Source organism: Salarias fasciatus, chromosome 14 (genome assembly GCF_902148845.1).
Source record: "Salarias fasciatus chromosome 14, fSalaFa1.1, whole genome shotgun sequence".
Classification (NCBI taxonomy): Eukaryota; Metazoa; Chordata; class Actinopteri; order Blenniiformes; family Blenniidae; genus Salarias; species Salarias fasciatus.
In genome coordinates this window covers 31,574,630-31,593,224 of record NC_043758.1, presented here as the reverse complement: position 1 = coordinate 31,593,224, position 18,595 = coordinate 31,574,630, and the positions used below count along the sequence as shown (strand labels likewise).

At 43.7% G+C, this 18,595-nt stretch overlaps 1 protein-coding gene across 2 annotated transcripts in view; it reads left to right on the top strand.

The window, feature by feature from the left end:
• tpst1 (tyrosylprotein sulfotransferase 1) overlaps window positions 1-17,820 on the top strand; it is a 48,069-nt gene extending 30,249 nt beyond the window's left edge. The window contains exons 3-6 of one of the 2 annotated variants that reach the window (XM_030108753.1): window positions 1,229-1,427; window positions 14,780-14,830; window positions 15,264-15,322; window positions 17,704-17,820. In XM_030108753.1, coding sequence (XP_029964613.1) covers window positions 1,229-1,427; window positions 14,780-14,830; window positions 15,264-15,299 — 286 coding nt within the window. In that variant the 3' untranslated portion in view covers window positions 15,300-15,322; window positions 17,704-17,820. The remainder of the gene's footprint in view (window positions 1-1,228; window positions 1,428-14,779; window positions 14,831-15,263; window positions 15,323-17,703) is intronic. The other variant, XM_030108754.1, reaches the window with a different exon arrangement.
• Window positions 17,821-18,595: the final 775 nt, after the last annotated feature.

Sequence of the window (18,595 nt, the reverse complement as noted above, 5' to 3'; positions counted from 1 at the left end):
TTTCTTTAATAATAACATAAATACAAAGTATTATCACCTGAGGCATTATCATATTATGAGCCTTACATGTATCCAGTAGACTTTTGTCATTGTTACTAAACGTTGGCCTGACAGTGACAATATAACTGTTTGGGTTTTTGTACTAGTTTTAACATCGATTGTTGTGTTGTTGAGAATTTTCAATCTAATATTTTGAAAATAGAGTTTATATCACCCGGTTTGTACGAGGAATAGAAGCAGACATGCTGCCATCCTCTCATCTCTGCGCAGTGTGGATGCAGCCTCCACTCACTCAGTGACATTAATGCATTGTGTTACTTGCAGCTCAGTTGATTATCCGAATGCGTTTGAGCTGATGTCTGTCAGACTCGCCCTTGTCAGCCGCTGAGAGGGCCGATGCTAATGGGATTCCACTCTGTCAATTATAGGAATCTATCAGGATGCTCCCTGCTTTGTTATCAGCTTAAAGAGAGTGGTCATCTGCATGCTGGCAGATCTGACATCTCTGTCTGCTTCTTCCAGAAAACAAAAGCTACAGTTCCCTCCCTGGATGAATATTTGATTCCAGATGATGAATAATTAACGTGGCTTACGAGGTTAGCAGTGGGATGATGAAGACGACAGATGCGTCTGTCTCAAACAGAAGCAGCACTGGCCTCAGGTGCATGAAGAAGAAGAAGCCGCCATTTCTGTATATTTAGCGATATCTACTCGTTCGCGTGATGCGTTCGAGTCACATTGATTCTGCAGACTTTTGACATCGTCAGTGCGATTCACATCAAACAGACTCCTCCTGAGTTGTGTGTGACTGCTGCTGCAGAGACAGGCAGGTCAGCAATGCTAAATCATATCAACTGTGATGCATGCAGCCTGGACATCGACCAGACAGAGCAGGAGATCATTTATTCAGCATGTTTAATGGGGACCTGCTGAGAAATGGAGGTTTGGAAGCCATCTTTAATAATGCTTTATGGTCCAATTACAGCCAATTAGATGCTCCCAGTGAACAGGAGTTAGGGATGGCAGGTCGGGGCATGTGGGGACAAGCTGAGCAAACAGAGACTGGGGCTCGTTCCACAGTGCGGTCTTCAGTGTTCAACGCGTCAACTGTTTGCATGACAATGTTTCTGGTTGGAAGCCACTGATCTAAGAGTCGTTTCTCATCTGTGTCAGAAGTTGGTTTCTCATTGATCTCACCACTGAAACCCTCATATCTGTGTCCTGTCAGGGTGGAGAGGTCCACAGATCAGGTCATCAAACCAGTCAACGTGGAGGCCTTGTCCAAGTGGGTGGGAAAGATTCCAGCTGACGTGGTGAGGGACATGGCCGTCATCGCACCCATGCTCTCCAGGCTGGGCTACGACCCGCACGCCAACCCCCCCAACTACGGTCGCCCTGACCCCAAAGTGCTGGACAACACCAGACGGGTGAGTACAAAACCAGCCCGTCCATCAGTCTAATGCTGCGGCTTTAAACAGACATTGATTGAGTGCAATGGAAGTTACAGATGTGTGTAGGAATGTTGAAGATAAACGATGTGTTCGTGCTTGGTAGCTGGGCAGCACCCATAAACTGGACTGGCTCAGCCTGAAAATACAACATATTGTAATATGTTTCCCTTCCATTGAGGTCCAGTGTTGAAACTGGATGCAGTGTTTAAGATTCAGCAGTGGCTACAGTTTCCTAGAAAACTGGCTTTACAAATATGGAATGTTACGCCAATGGAAAAGATGGAGCTGGAGTCAGTACTTAAGGCTTTGACTGCTTTGTCAAACAGTCTGAATCACGATCAGGCATTTTTTAAGCCTTAGAAGCCAACTGTGGAAAAATCAAAGGTTTGTTTCTCTTTGATTTGGTGGAATTCATTGTGTTGGAGTTCCGACTTGGAGTCTCCATCTTGCTGTCCCACAGTTGGTCATCGACCAGACTGAAGGAAGGTGTCCCCTTCATGCAGCTTAGGGGGAAGAATTCAGTTGTTCATGTCCCAAAGAGCTGCTCAGGGAATTGGATTTTCTTGGAGAGAGGGCAGTGGATCTGGAATAAACCAGGCACGGCCAGCTGGCATCAGGCGCTAAGGAGGCCTCAAGACCCACTTATTGAGATTAGATTTCTCACTTGGATTTGAAATGGCTCTGGGTTTCCCAAGATAAACAAAATTAGCATCCAGCAGGGTTGTCCAGCCATTTATTTAGCCATCCATCCATCTAGCCTTCCAGTACCCCACACACAGCAGGGGCCTGGGGCTTGGAGACTACTCCAATCACCACACAACAGAAGACCTTTACACCATATAACACACACACACACACACACACACACACACACACACACACACACACACACACACACACACACACACACACACACACACACACACGACCAACATGGAGTCACAAATCAAATCAGTATGTATATGTTTGAGTTGTGAGAAAAGGCTTCATTTGAGTGCTTTTTTTCCCCAAACAATGTTTGACTTGAGATCGCCTTTATTTCTTCTTCTGCAGCTGAAACTCGACATCTATTGTCTCTTTATCTTAACTGCTAAGGAAATTAGCACAGTAGCATTTCCACCATAGGTTTAGCTGGAGAGTAGCTTTCTTACATCATCAATTCAGACTGTCCAATTCATGGTTAAAAGTGCACTAAATTAAAGAAATCATTATATGTTGATTTTAATTAATTTTGGAAAGAGACAACAATCATAGTATATTAAAGTCGGTATTTTATATAGTAAGTTTTTTTTGTTTTTTTTTTTACATGCTCTTGACTTTGAATTGACTTTGAGCACTTCAGATACTGTGAGTTTTGAAACCCTTTATTAGAGATGCACCAATATCTCTTTTTTTAAAGGATGAGTAAATTATGAATCCTAACCTTTAGCTATTTGCCGATACCGTTGTTGATGCTCTCTTGCCTACTTGCTGCTGACGTTGTTGACAGATGACAAAACGTAATATTCGTCAGGTTGTATCGGGGAACTTTCACGACTCTGATGCATCCCTACTTTTTATGCGTCTCTCTTTAAACAGTGATTTTCACACAGTGGACTCTGCTGCTCCTCACTACTGGTATCGCTTTGTATTATGTGACATTTATGAAGGAAGCGCTTCTGTTCATGGTAGTTTGCACTTTCTTTCCATGCATATACATTTGGTTTCCAGTGTCTTCGGTGCAAACAGTGAGAAACGGAGCCATCTGGCTATTGGCTGACCTGCTCCTGTTATTACATAACCTCTGCGCTGGTGCATTTTTGTGATCCTCTTCTGCCTTTACAGTAATGTCCTTCCCAGATGTCTAACCTTCTTCAAGTTGAGGCTATTTTTGGAGGAGAATATGTTTTATTAAACCCTCTCCCTCCAGCTGAGCGATCAAGTGACCTGCTCTGCAGCTCAGCTTTGGGCTGGAAGTCTGCTTTATTTTCATTTCTTCAGGGCTGCAGAAACTGAGCTTTCGAGGTCCGAGTGCTGTTAAGGTACCTGAAATCTCTGCATGTTGAACTGGGCCCTCCAGACAACAATTACAACGTTAGTAGATCACTTCACATGAAGAAGATGTTAAGATTAATTGTGGCATGTAAGGAAGAAAAGTCTCCATCTGTGTGAGGTTCTTTAGCTGAACAATGAGTGTTGTTTTTAACGGCGTATGTTTCTTGTGATGGTCTCATTGGAAGTCTTTTTCAGAAATGGTGAAGTGCTGTTCACTGGAGGATTAGTGGTTCTGCTGTGCTGCAAACCAAACTTTGTTTAGTTGTGTTTCATGTGCCTGACCTCTCATCTGCTGTCTAAACACTCGGAGCTGTTTCAGTGCTTCTGAGATCAGGTTTGGAGCTTTTCCAGGTATCTGAGAGGTTTCCTGATACGTCTTGACTGCTTGTGCCTTAGTCAAATACTTTCCCAAATACATCTTTTTCCCAAACAAACATAGTAGTAGATCTCTGTTCTCATGCAATTGCAATCTTTAAAGTTGCTGAGTGTCCAAGATTCTCTTTCTCGTGTGGGAGGGGAATGTGATACGGGTGATCACATCATGAGATCAACGGCAGGAACAATGAGATACTGACAGAGAGAGGCAGCGGGACAGGAAGCAGACAGTTTCACTTACCTGGGGGCAAAAGTTAGTTAGTTAGTTAGTTAGTTAGTTAAGTTTATTTCAGTCATCTTTTTACAGGAAAACACAAGAAACATAATTCTTACACTTAAAACAATACATTGACTGAAAGGGTATAGGCAGAAGTTTATCACTTGTATCGCCTACCCCTAGCAACATAATTATTTCCATGACAGCAACAAAATATATTTTCAAAAAGAAAATAACTAAAGAACTACAACCGATCTAGTTCATCCAGCTGTTGATTCTTCTTCTCCTGATTTATTTATTTATTTATTTATTTTTTTTTTTAAATTTCACCTTTTTAAATTTCAAAAGTGACGAAAGACAGGGGAACACTGGACAGGGAAAAGAGGGCAGCGCTGGGAGCTCAGACTTCAAAAGGCTCAATAAGATCTGGAGGCATCAGCAGAAACAGCAGGAACTGTACTTTTCAGTTGTTCTTAGGGCTATAAAAAGTGAAAAGTCGTGACTTCTCCCGGGCTAAGTTGTTCAGAAGGATCCAAAAGTAGAGACAGTGCTGTATTGGACATATCCTGAGAAAAGAAGGACATTCTGGGAAGATGTCCAGGCCTCATGCACCGCCTACTGCAGACAAATTTAACTTGAACTGGGTGATCAGATACTATGTGACCATATAAGTGTTCAGGCTGGCTGAGATCCCATTGCTGCAGAGATGATCCACAATGAACTGTGACAGCACTGAACACCAGAATGATGCAGTTGGGTTCACAATGTGTATCCAGCAGGTGATGCTCTGTACTTCACTGTGACTGCCAGCCGACACAGCTGAGCAGCAGCGACAGCAGCTGCCGTCACAAACAACATCTGAGGTAAATGAAAGCCAGGCTGGATCTGGAGAGGTCTCCTCACGCTGCCCCCCCCCCTCCAGTCTAGACTGAGCTCATGTATCCAGGCGTCCCTTTGGTCAGCCAAATCATCAGTGAGCGCTTCTCTGCTTCCTCATCTCCCAGTCGGACTGGAGGACCTGAATGGACACTGCAGGGGCAGTTTGCCAGCTTTGTTCATTGACTTGTGGGTACATGAAGAGTAAACATTTGCAGAGGTTCACGAAGGATAAGATATCTGGATTGCAGCTTGGGACACAGAGTTGTGTCCCAATTAGGACTCTTGTTCTATAGCCAGGAGGTTGTGGGTGTGAGCCCAGGGTCAGCTTCTCTGTGTGACTTTGGATTTTCTCAGAGTGCTCCAGTTTCTTCCTACAGTCCAGAAACATGCCTGAGGGGTTAGTCGGAGACTCTGACTGCTGTAGGTGTGAGAGTGTGTGACAGTCTGTCTCTGTCTGTCCTATGATGGACCAGTAAACATCTATGGTTAAGTTTCTCTGCTCATTCTTAGCTGGGATTAGTTCTTATTAGTATGGAAACGACACAGTCTAATGGAGGAAATGACCTGCTCACTCTAGTTGCTCCACACAGCTGCACTCTGTTCGTTTCATATCATCACAAGTGTGCAGACAAAGTTCAGGGTCATCCAGCTGCTAATAGATTAGAGCTGCTGCATCCTGAAAGTCAGTATTGTGTCTTTTTCCACGTGTTCAGTGTTACTCGTAATAACAGTGTAACTCATGAAACTCATTAAAAAAAAAAATCCTTCAAAGGAGTTCTTATTTTTGGGACTTTATTTCTTTTATTCATTCTCCACATTTAACTTATCGAATCAAAAATGTTGACTTTTGATATGTTTCCTCATGTGTGTTTGTAGTAATCCGGAGGCTGCCATTGTTGTTATTGTCCATCTATTCATGCATGTGCAGGACAGTTTACTCCGTCCATAGTGCTCATGAGCAGTAGCAGTGCTGATGGGACTGAACCCGCACGTCTTTTCACTAATCTCCATGGTGATGGAGTCAGAGCATTTTCAAAAAGTTCCACCTTTCTGCTCCAAGGACCAGTCGGAAGTTTGTGTTTTCACTTGAAATCATTGTTGTCTAAATGGGATTTTAATCTCAATACAGGATCAAATCCTCATTAGCAGTTAATTTAGAGTAAAAGTGTACATTTTTTGGTCATGAAATGAATGAAAGAGATAAACGTTATTAAGTCTTTCTAAAAAGTTCATTTTTAACAGCCAAATTGAACACTAAAGAAATATTACAAAAATAATCTACATAGCCTGCATTACCTCCAGATCAGCTGTCCAGCAGGCCTCCTGCACATGTTTCCGCTTTTCCCTTCTGATCCAACCGGCGCTGTGTTAAATTTGGTCGATTCATGCCATGAGACAGTAATTCAGATTTTCTACAGCTCCCTCCGGAAACACTAAAGTCCATATAACTTTTTCACATCTGCTGCAGCCCCGCTGCTCGGAGAAACAGACTTCCACGAAGAACCTCGGCGTGCCTCCTGAAACTTAAAGCTCTGATGATCTCAGAGATTCATGTTTCTCCACTTGGGGTCCTGGACCCAGTGAGGGGGTCGCCAGAGACCCGGAGGAGGGGCCGTCTCAGTAGAAAGCATCACTCTGTCATTTTTACATCAGGACTGTATCAATACATGCACGGGAGAGACAGTGCACGTTCGGTAAAAGGGATGCAACAGTCACATTCTGTCTTCTGCTTGTGTTTCATCTCATTTGGAGCATGAGCATCTGCTCCGTCGCTCGGTGGGGGAGGGATTTCCACTTTGATTTTCGCTCTGTGGAAAAGCTGACCGTCGACCTGACGGTGCTTCGTCGGGTCTGTTTTTCCGTCGGTGTGAGGGGAAGCAGGAATGCATAGAGAGTGAAGTCGCTGCACTTTGTCACGTTGTCGGGAGCATTATGACTCCAGTGGAAAACATTTCAAGACTTTAGAGACTGGGGAACGTTGCTGGAAAAGAAAATATGCACAAACATAGAAACTGTGGATAAAGTAGTCGAATTCAAACCCTTTTTCTGTAGTTTGTGGAATGTCACAGCCCTGATTTTACACTTAATCCATTATTAATCCCCATCAGTTGGATCATACATCTGAGACCCTCCACATCTTCACTATTTATTCTTTAAACTAATCATGCATACAACTGCTTGGTTGAACGGCCTTCTCACTAGTCATTACTGCAACATGCTGAAGAGTTTTAGAGCTCACACAGTAGTGATGCTACATGGTGTTTAGCAGCAACCAGGAGGCCTAATGGTATTTAATAAATACTTATATCAATACTCTGTTTCCGTTTCTGTATCCTTTGAGCCTGATGGAGTTCATTAATTTAAGCTGGGCTCACCGGAGGAAGTTGATGTGATTGTGTAGACAGGTGACGCAGACACACACTTTGGACCACAGAGAAAGTGTGTGTGCGCACAGACTGAGTTTGAGCTGGACATGCAGCTTACTGCATCGGCCCTCGGGGCTGCAGTCATTGCAAACAGCTGTTGTTCATCTGAAGCTCCATTGTGTAAAAGTGAACTGTTTCGAACACAACAATGATTTATTGTCAGCTCAGCACACACAACCGTGCTCCCTAAAAAAGTCGAGCAGCTCCTTGCAAACAGAGTCAGGACGGCCGTCTGCTCTGTCATTTCAATACAAGAAAACCATTTACCACCAAGCCGAGGTGGCCTGTGGTGCCAGTTCAAGGAGAGATTGTTACTGTTCTAACAAAGTGTCTCTCCTCTGCAGTAAATCAGAGCTCGGGGTGTCACCTCGGCTTACAAGACGTTGATGCTTCCTGCATACAAACCAGAGAAGTTAAAAGATGCTGCTGACATGAGAGGAAAAACTGTGGGCCTCATCATCTGGCTTCGCTCCAGTTGTATAACTTTTTTTTTTAAACGACCGTATGGAAGTTACCATCATTGACATGATGAAAACAACATGGTGAGATTTGACTGTGAATTTGCTGTAAAATAATCAAACATTCACTGAACATCGTTAAAATGACATTCGTGCATGTAAGTATTTCAGTCTTTTACCAGATTAAGTATGAATTGCGTCTGAAAAAACATTTGGAAGCCTCTCTGGTGTATCAGGACATTGATCCTCCATGTCCAGATGTGAGTGTTGATAATCCAGATCCATCAGCTGCTGTTCCAGAACCTTCTGTGGATTGTTCCTCACCTTTTTAGCCTTTAGTTCCTAAACTATCTTTGTTTTCTTCATCACGGTTTCTTCAGTTTCCCTCACACTGTGAACTCTTTCTGCTCCCGAGCTCGACTTAAAAATCAACTGTGGACATTTTTCTTTTTGGAGATCTCTTTCTCTGTGGAGACCTTTCCTGGTAGAAGGTGTTTTTCTTGCTCTGTCAGTCAGATCGAGTAATGACAGATTTTTCTGTGGTCCGTTAGCAGCTTTCTGTCGTCATGTAGAGACCTCTAGTGGTTCCAGGTGGTATATGTTCATATATAAGTGGTTTCTTGATATAATCCACATGATGACCTAACTGAAATTTAATTTTTCACAGATGTTTGTCACGTCAAAACAACTGAGTAAATTCAGTACGACATATAATTGGACTTCAGCACAGGTTGGAACACACACGGATAAGAGATTTGAGGAAGTGAATCAGGTCTGTCTGCATTCGGTTGGCTACTCCTCAATATTTTTTCTCCAGTTGACCTGACTTCACCTCCTAAAGTATTTGAAACTCATAATCCTCTCTAAAGGAGATGACGAATTGCACACGATGCATTGGGAGAAAATACACAGTGGAAACATCAGGAAGCCGCCGTTTACTGCAATTAAAACTATTTCCTGGTAAGAAGAACTGCAGGGGGAAAAAAATGTGGCACTGGTTTTCATTGCCTCAGAATCTGGACTGATCATCTGAGATCCAAAGGATTCATGGGTTGCTTGAGATTTTGAAGCAATCTTCTGCATCCGTCCTGCTCAGATGCCAAACTTCTCACCATGGCGATGCTTTCAGAATATAACCATTTCCCAATCCTGACCAGACCTGCGTGCCTTGTTGACAGCGTGTGTGTGTTTGAGTTCAATTTGTCAGATTTCAGGTGTTTTTCTGATTAGATTCCTCTGCTTCATCTCAGCTGCAGGCCTGGCGTCTCTGTTTCCTCCCGCAGAGGAGAACTGAGACCCAACCACTTTTTGACAACACTCCGTCTCTGTCGTTGTGTAAACGGGTGAAAACATGACTTCCATGTCACCCACTGGCCTACTGTGTATGTATGTATGTAAAAAAGTTGTTAAAATCCTGGAAAATACTGATGTTCTGGGTTAACTCATGTTTATGTATTGGATATAAATCAACAATAAACCTAAGGCCTTAGTCTATTCTTCTTTCTCTTGTGAGAAATCCTCTTTTTATTTCAAATGGGGAGGCACAAACAAAATGTTGTTGTAGCTGTGTTTGTGCTGCTGGATGGGTTTCCAGGGGAATCTTACTGGCAGCCTCAGTGTTTATGTAAGAACTCACTGTTTGGACTTTGCTTTTATTGATCTCCTCAGTGCCATCTTTCTTTTCTCTCTCTCCATTTTTCTTCAGTTTCCCTGCTCTTTTCCCCCCTCTGAGATTCATTCATGCTCCTGCGACTGTTTCTTTGAATTCTTCTCTGGCCACTCAAAATATTATCAGAGTTCAAAGAAACCAAGGCCATGCTCCCTGAGTGCAAGCGCCCCTTCAAATCCTCCACCGCGTTGCATAAGACATCTGGCAGGCAGCCCTGGGCTCACCACATGTGGAAATGCTCGCTGGCTCAGCCTCATCCCAGCATTTACCCCTGCGCTCCGTCTCCTCGGCAGCCCAGGTTTCACCACCGGCTGTGACGAGAGACGTGAGAGATTAAGGAGGCTTGACCTGCCGAAAGCAGCTTTATCTCAGCTGGCCTTTGTTGTTTTTGGTGTGAATGAAGCTCTTGCTCCATTAGATGTAATCCTCAGCCAGTTCTTATTCCAGCCAAAACTGGAGGTCTCCATCAAAGATGGTCCACTGTGACCATCAAACCAGCAGCAGCTGAACTGTTGATACCAGGCAGGATTGGTCCAAGTCCTCTTGATGTTTATACCAAGTTCCGTAGAAATGGAGACTCCTCAGACCTTCTGTGGTCCAGTCCTGGTGCAGACTCCTCAGACAGGTTGGAATCAGAAGTTCTTTGAGTTCCTGTTGTCTTTTGATCATCTCAAACCAGGCAGTCCGTTCTCCTCTGACTTCTGATATCAACAAGATGTGTTGGATCGGTTCCACACCATCAGTCCGGTTTGGAGATTAAGGTCAATGATCTTTTTTGCTCCTTGAACCTACGTGAAGAACTATCACTTGAGAAAGTAACAAATATGTTTTTCCATGGCACATCGTGGAACGTGGATAGATTGCTCTCATAACTTTGATCTAGCGAGGAGATGGAAGTCAGTATTCAGTTTTGAGAAGAAGAAAAGAGAGACATCAGTTTAATTGTTAGTCAGCCGATCAATGTATTGATGAATTGTTAGAGTAGTCAGTTTGTTTTTGCAGTGAGGAAGTCATTAAAAAAAAACGAGGTTGCAGAGCTCCGTCCTGGGATTCCAGCTCATTATACTACAAAACTACAAATTGCATTGACCCTGAACTGAACCTGTCCACTAATGACTCATTTCCAAAGTCCCGTCTGCCTGCTTCACCCTCCGTTCTCCGACGCTGTGGCCGCAGAGATCGCTCCAGCCTGCTGTAAATGAGGCTCATCGGGCCCAGCTCCTGAAGCCGCAATCAATAGCTTTTAAGTGGCTTTGCAGTTGTTCTGATCCCTGGTGAGAAATGGATATTAAGATCAATAAGTTCTCGGTTTCTCTACACTAACAATAATAAGATGAGTTAGTGGAGCGACGATACACAAATGTCAGTGGAGTTGCTCTCCGGCGTTGCTAATAATATCACATTATTCTGAGTTGACCGATGTCGTGGTAGGATTCATTTCTCAGACCTCGACAGAGTTTTGTACATGAAACCATCTGCAAGATAAAACTCTGGAAAGATCCATTAATGAGAACTTAACAAAGTTTACTGGCCTTCTCAGCTCAGACCAAACTGTTTCAGCCTCGTCTAATCTGTGTAATCATCTATGATTTGTTGTGGACTTTCTGTGATACTTAACTCACCATGGCCTCGTGCCCTGGTCTAATAAATCAACTTTAAGCTTGTTATGCTTAAAACAGACAGGGTCTGGCAAGCCTGTTCTGACTGTGACATTTTTTCATGACGAGGTCTGTAAGTTTTATTTCATTTTCTTATTTTACATCGTTTTTTCCAGAGAGGTTCAGCTGTCACGGAGACAGACTCCAGCATGAGAGGAGGAGTGCTGCATATGGAACACAAAGGATCATTTATTTCAACCATTATCTAAACCAGATTACCAGGAGCCTGCAGGTGGTTCTGATACACAGGTCTGTTGTGCCAGAACATCCCATGTGTGGGATTCCCAACGTTAAACGGCAAGAAAACAATGGGCCAAAGAGAAAGATGAAGCCACAGTAAAACATAAATTGAGTATCAAGACTGTTATGTAGAATGTGGCTCAGTAGAGACACCAAACTCCCCGAAACAAAGTGTAAAATCCAAAGAGGAAGTCATTGTTACAAAATACAATGAAGTAACTGCATTTCGCGTAAAGTATCTTTTAAGGTTCCTTCATTATTTTTGTTTTTTTGTGTGTTGGAGGTGGGGAGGTTACCCGAGTTCACAATGCTAAAAAGTTTGATCCCTTATGAAAAAGGCTGAGAAACACTGCTGTAGTGAGTGTTGAGGGTGTTTAAATAAAAAAAGGAAGTTTAAAAGCCATCCCATTCGTAGTTTCACGCCTAAATGCAGGAGTTGTGAGTTCAGCCGATATCTGGTACAGTAACTTCACAGCGCAGCTGAGATAAAGGCGTTTTGTTTGAGGAAAGTGTCTCCCATTAAAGCTTCCTCCTCAGAGAGAGGAAGGAGACCCCCTCCCTTGCTAATGGGCAGTAACCCGGCCCCTCCCCCCCTCCTGGGACTCAGGGGGCTGCAGTCGTTAAGCTGGAGCTGCACTCCGACCTGCGGCCCGTTCCAGCAGGAACCCCGGCTGACCCGGGATGAGTTCACTTATTTCCCTTCATATTCATTCACGCGGCGGTTTGGAGAAGTCGTTCATGGCTCCAAAATGTGGGACTGAAAACATGAATCACGAAATCCATTCATCAATATAATGCGTTGAGTAGCATGTCTTTCTGTGTTTAGCAGTTGTAGCTGATAGTTTGTTAAACAGCAGTAAGAAGAATGTAAAAGTAATCTTCGTTAGTGGTGTGTTTACTTTTATTAGCTAAAACAGAAGCGTGTGTTCAGTAATAAGTGGTGGTCTGTGGTCTGAAGTGTATAGTTGGGTTGTGTGGAGCAAGATGTGTTTTTTTTTTTATTTATTCCTGATCATTTTCAAAATGTCAAATAATCTTATCTATTGAGAAAACAAAGTGTGTTTTTCACTGGCTTGGTTTACCTTTTACTCAACGTCCCACCCTTTCTGGAGCTGGCGCAGTGTTTTAACCTTCTGTAAACTCCCGTGCTTTGAAATGAGAGACGGCTGCGACCGTGAGAAGCCCGGCGCTGCCGGATGGACCAGTGGTTTGGCCACAGGTGGACTCAGAACAGACTCGGTGTGGGTCGTAGTGTGTAATTGCACCACTAATGAAAAAGTAAACCATGGGCAGAGGTGCTGACTCACCGTAGCTGTAATTAGAAAGCATGTCCCAGATAAAGAGGAAGGAGGCCAATGTGTGTTAGCTTCAGAGAACCGCTGTCGGTCGCCCAGTGGCCAGACGATGGCGGGAAAGAGGGCGTAATGTCGGGTATGTTTACTCCATATAGTATTGGACTCACTGATTGGTGAATTTATAGTTTCATCCTGTTTAATAGATGATTGGATTAACGATGTGCACTGCCCCCTACTGGATGAACTGATGAACAGAAAAAAGAAGCCACATTTCTTCAGGAATTCCAAAAGTAAAAAAGTAAGAGTGGTCTTTTCCCCGTGAATGGAGCCAGCTTTCATCAGGCATGCAGTCGTCCTGCTGATCAGATCAGCTGACTGGATGATCTGATTAGTTGTATCACCCCGTGCTGCTGAGCAGTGCTTCAGTTCATCTCCATATTTTGAACTTTTCAGCGGATCATTTTCAGGTGGCACACTGACTTGTAGATTGAAGAGCGGACGGATTTATGATGTGTGTGTGTGTGTGTGTGAGTGTGTGTGGCCTGCTGTTAGAGTTCACACTGCTCCGTGTGTCCGGTAGCCTCCGTGAAGCAACACTCAGGAGAAAATCAGAAACACGTCTCTGGCTTTGGAAATCATTCCAGATCACGTTCCGCTTTTGGCCCCGTGCTGATTTTGGGCTAACGAGCGAGCGAGCAGGCACGCACGAGGATTACGGAATGAGTTTATTTCTGTGGGGGAAGTTTTAATAACTCCGGTCTGAGGGGAGCAGGAACTCTCTCTCCTCACATTCTGCAGAGTAAAGCACCTCGATACACACCCGCTCAGCTCCAACAGGAACTGAAGATCTGAAATGATGCACTGATCAGCGCGGTGCATGTGCTGAGCGGCTACAGCTAAAGATGCTCTGTGTCGACAAGTTACCCTCTCTTTCCGAGCCGCGACCACGGCCATATTCCCTTTTTCCTCCCTTTTTAGAGATTTCTCTCCGAACACATAAATACCACACTGCATACTGCTAGTTTCTTTTCCGTGAACAGATGATGGCGATAACTTCTGTTTTATACCTGCTTACATACATCACAGGCTGCCATTCAGCGATCGGCACACAGCAAACTTCAGATTGTTTTTTTAGATTCACGTTGTAGTTTACAGCCTCTTCCTACCTGTGATTACTTTTATTAAATTTTAATTACTTATTCATATTATTACTAAATCGTCTGTTTTAATGCAGCTTAACAATATTCCACTAACATTTTTGATTGGTTGTCAGGTAGATACAGCAATAATGGAGGTCTTTCTGTGGGGGTGTAGCAGCTTTCTGCTGTCATGCAGTGGCCTCTAGTGGTCGCACGAGGTTTTTACAAGTATGTTTTGATGTATTAATAGCACAAGTCAAACAGCTAAAGAAAGTGTGACTATGGCCCTTTGTTCTTAAAGTGAGAAACAGTTGTTGGAAAATCGGATCTTTAGACTGAAGTTCATTAAGTCCGTGAATCATCGTCCTCGCTTGGTCAGACTGGCGTGAATAAACCTGTTGAGCATTTTCATGTTGAAATCAACTTTCTCATAGAGTTGTCTGCACTAGACGTGAGCCCAATCAGTCAAATAAGAAATTTGTGGCTTTGGGCAGTGAGGTAAATGAAATCCGTGTAAGATCGAATGTTTATCGCCATCTAATTTAGTGGAAACTTCACTACAAAAGGACCGAAAGCTCCATCGGTTTACTTTAAAGACAAGAAAAGCTTCCAAATCCAAACAATGAATAGATACCGTTAGTGGATTGTTCTTTTTCCTAGAGGTCTTTCCTTGAAAGAAATTCTAAGAAACACACCCTCATGCCTCCTGCAGGACTCCAACCCCAACCCCAAACCCCTCTCCCCGGTCTGACTGTATTTTTCTCCCACCACTGCCTCCCCTCAGCTGCGTCTGTAGCTCTGGTGTTCTGGGTCTGGTGCAGGTTTTCTCTCGCCCCCCGCTGAGGTTTCTGGACTCGTTGTTCACGGCGATGCAGACTTGACCTCCTGCTGACTCCCTGAAGGTTCAAACCTCTAAAGCTGGCCCTTTGTTTTTCCAGGTCTTTAAGGGGGAATTTCAGCTACCTGATTTCCTAAAAGAACAATCACAGGTACAGTAACACCTCTGCCTGTTATTGAGCTTTTTTTTTTTTTTTTTTGTTATCCGCTTTATTTTTTCCACATTTTTCTGGTGTGTGATTTGAGTTGACCCATGGGTCGATGCGGTGGATGATCATGCTTCAGGTTTCCATCGTCTCCTTTTGTGTTCTCTCCTGAGTTTGCGGCCGTGCAGCACAGCCTCTCGGCCCTTCTCAGCTTCTCGGCTGCCTCCATGTCTCCGGCCTTCAGCTGGTTATTTTGTTTTTAGTCTCCTTTTTGTGTTCTCTGGGTTTCAGTTGGCTTGAAGAGCACCTCTGCCTCCTGCTGGTAGTTAGAAGAACGTGCACCTGTTTCCTCCATGCTTGAAACGCCTTCACTCGCTCTCTGTGTTTGTCCGTTTGTCCGGAGCTGGCAGAAGCTGACCTGTCCACTCTTCCTCCACAGATGCAGAAGTCTGCAGAGAGACCCAACCCCAGTTAGGAGCGCCAGCAGCTCGTCTCCAGGTAGATATCCTCTATACCCGACTGCTGTCACAGCGTGTCAGACGATGTTTGGGTCTTTTCTGACAGAGACTTTTTCCTAAATCATCCTTTTTAACACGGGTGCTGAATTTCCCCTTGTCCAAAGACATACTTTGTTACAATGTAACAGCCTGTCACAGTAGTACAATATTCTGAAAATACAATGCTGTAGCATTACAGCGTTGAACCTTCTGATTAATAAAAATAAATATAAATATGCACATGTGGCTTTTTCTAATGAGTTTTTGGTACAGACTGTATTTCTATGTAATTCACTACTCTTTTTGTCCTCAAAGAATATAATGTACAGCAGGTATTTTTCACCTATTAACCCTTTGACCTTCCCTGTTCTTACATGCTGTGTATCTGATGAAATCCTCACACAGGAACTTTCCTAGACTATAAGTCGCTCTTCTTTTTAGTTGCCCGACTGCTTGTGTGACTCATATATCAAAATGTAGAGTGTGTACCGTCTGGGACCAGCACTGCATTTATGGAAAATAAATAGGGATTCACCAGTACCGATACCTGTATCAGGTATCGGCTCTGTTACTGCAGGCAGTATTCATTCTCTTGTAAGCTCAGCCTTCATTACCGTCATATGAAAACGTTTGGGCATTTCCATTGTTTTCTTGTACAGGTCATTGGAGATCGATTCAGCACCTTCATTTTCAGCAACCAAACAAATGAGACAAGTGGGTTAATCAGCCATCCAAATAGAAAAGTCACATCAATATTTAGTAGTTAGTAGAGCCTCCTTTAGCCACAATAACAGCCACTAGATGCTTCCTGTAGCCTGTAACGATGGTCTGAGTTCTAGATTCTTCCATTCTTCCAAACAAAACATCTCCAGTTCAGCTGGGCTTGTTTTCCTGTTGAAATATCCGGCATAGCTTCATTTTTGTGACTGATTCTTGAAATTACTTTCTAGAATTTGCTGATATTAAGTGGAGTCCGGGCAACCTAGCAGCAGATTCCCAGTATGGACACAGCCCCGCAGCATGATGATTCCTCCACCTAACCTCACATGGGCAGTTTTAACACACCAGCTGATCTACACAAACTGATGCTCAGATCTACTCTGCAGTGTCGGCGCCCTCTGGTGGACACATATACAATTGTTTTACTTGATGCATTGAGTCAGTTCCAGCTGTTGCTCTTCATGTTCATTTTAAAGCCATTTCGTGAGATTTCCTGAAACACCCAGGTGCAGTGTGTGTATAAGTGGAGGCCTCCAGAGGAAAAGAGTGCCTTATCCAGCCCAGTACTTTGGGGTGAAATTTGAGGATGAATCTAAAATGCAGTCTCACCTTTCCAGGTGAACTTGATGTGATCTTCTCCAAACTTTTGAAGGTACACGACCAACTGTTCAATGTTTCAGCATTTTGTACTCTAACAAGTGTTTGTTCCGTGAGTGGACCAATAAATGACATGAATAAGTCAGAATAGGGATTTATTCACACAGTCCTCCTCATCATGCTGTTCCGATTTTGACACCTTGAGACCAAGACTGAAGGCTTTGAACACACCAGTGTGTTCAGCAGGTGGAGCAGAGACGGAGAGAGACTGGAAGAGCCACAGAAAGACACAGAAGCTCTGGGATCAGCTGAGTGGCTCATGGAGGCTCAGAACTCTGAACCCAGAGCTGAGGAGCAGTAGGACACGACACCTCAGACGCTGTAGACTAGTCACATGACAAGCTGTGTTATATCCTCCAGTGTGGTTGGCTTTAGTTTCTATGAATTGTTTAACATGACAAAATCAACACTGATGCTTCTATGTTCGTGAAATAAAATCAGTGTGACATTTCACCCCAAAGCCTAATATCCTGAATATTGTGTGAGCAGTGTATGTCCGTATTTGATAGAATGATTTGACTTGGAACACATTGTCTTGATTTCGTGCATGGTCCTATAATTTAACCCAAGAGAAGCGTATCAGCCAATTGCTGGCTCCTGTAGCGAGGCTGATGTACTGTTTGGTTCACTTCCTGCTTTTTTAATGCAGTTTTGAAGTAAAGTATGCAAAATTCAAAATGCGAAAGAATGATTAATCCTTGTTTGTAATGCAGTAAAATATGGAAGGGTGTAATCTGGTCAATCAGGTAGTGCAGGACCTGAGAGGAGGGCTGGACTGGTGCAGTGCAGAAACACAGCACCCCCTACTGACCTGACATGTAAACTACAGATGCAATGCATGCTTTTGGTGCTGTGGGAGGAAATACACACACACACACACTGGGAGCACACAAACCACTACCCGCTGTTCCACTGTTTTGGTAAACAAAGGTGATTGAAAGTTTGAGACACTGAAACCCTTCTGTGTTCTGTTTTTTCTGTGTGTGTGTGTGCGTGTGCGTGCAGGAGCAGGCTGCGGTGGAGCATCACGGACATTCATTCACTCATCTCGCCATGTGGTGTGTGTGACCTCGGCAGGTCTCAGAGGTCATGTGACGGCAGCCCCCCCCCCCCCCCCCCCCCCCCCCCCCCCCCCCCCTCCCCCTCCTCCTCCTCCGGGCCTTCAGTGTTGTACTGTACTTTAAAAAAAGAAGAAAAAAAAAAAGGAGCCCAGCTATGGACTCCGCAGAATGTCTGCTGATTGTCATTTCTCGGTGTTGCGTCGCGCTCGTTCGATTCGTAGAGATGATTTCTGCCTATTTAGAGAGAAACTCTGTGATTCTGTTGTAAGAAACTGCAGTGAACCCCAAATCGCAAGACAATATTTATGAATGGAAAGTTAGCTTTTGGAAGATGCAATACCTATTTTAATGTTTCATTTTTTTCATGCCTTTGTATTGTGCAATGTCATGGGTACTGATCAGTCTGACGTATCGACCGTGATAAACAATGCTTTCTTTTTTTTAAGAAACTCGCTCCGTCTCTTTCTTCTCGTTCTAGTGTGTGACACATGCCTACAAGTTGGGCTGAGTAGTGTTACTAGTAAGGTTCGATTATTCACTAGGAGGCCCAAAATGGTCCTCATGAGTCTGCACTGAAATGCCTTGCTAAAGAGTTTACTGACACATCGACCTGAAGTTGAATATCAATGATCTCTAATAAAGGCTCAAATGGGTTGCCATACACACAAAAGCAGTGTTAGACGTGATTAAACTGTGACTGAAACAGTCATTTCTTCTGTGTACCAATATTTGTAAAAATGAGAATCAGTAGCAGAATTGGATGTTTCTCCTCCCGCAGTTCATGCAGGTTTCTCCACTGGTTCCTCAAACTTTCTTCAATGAATTTCAGCTCTGTA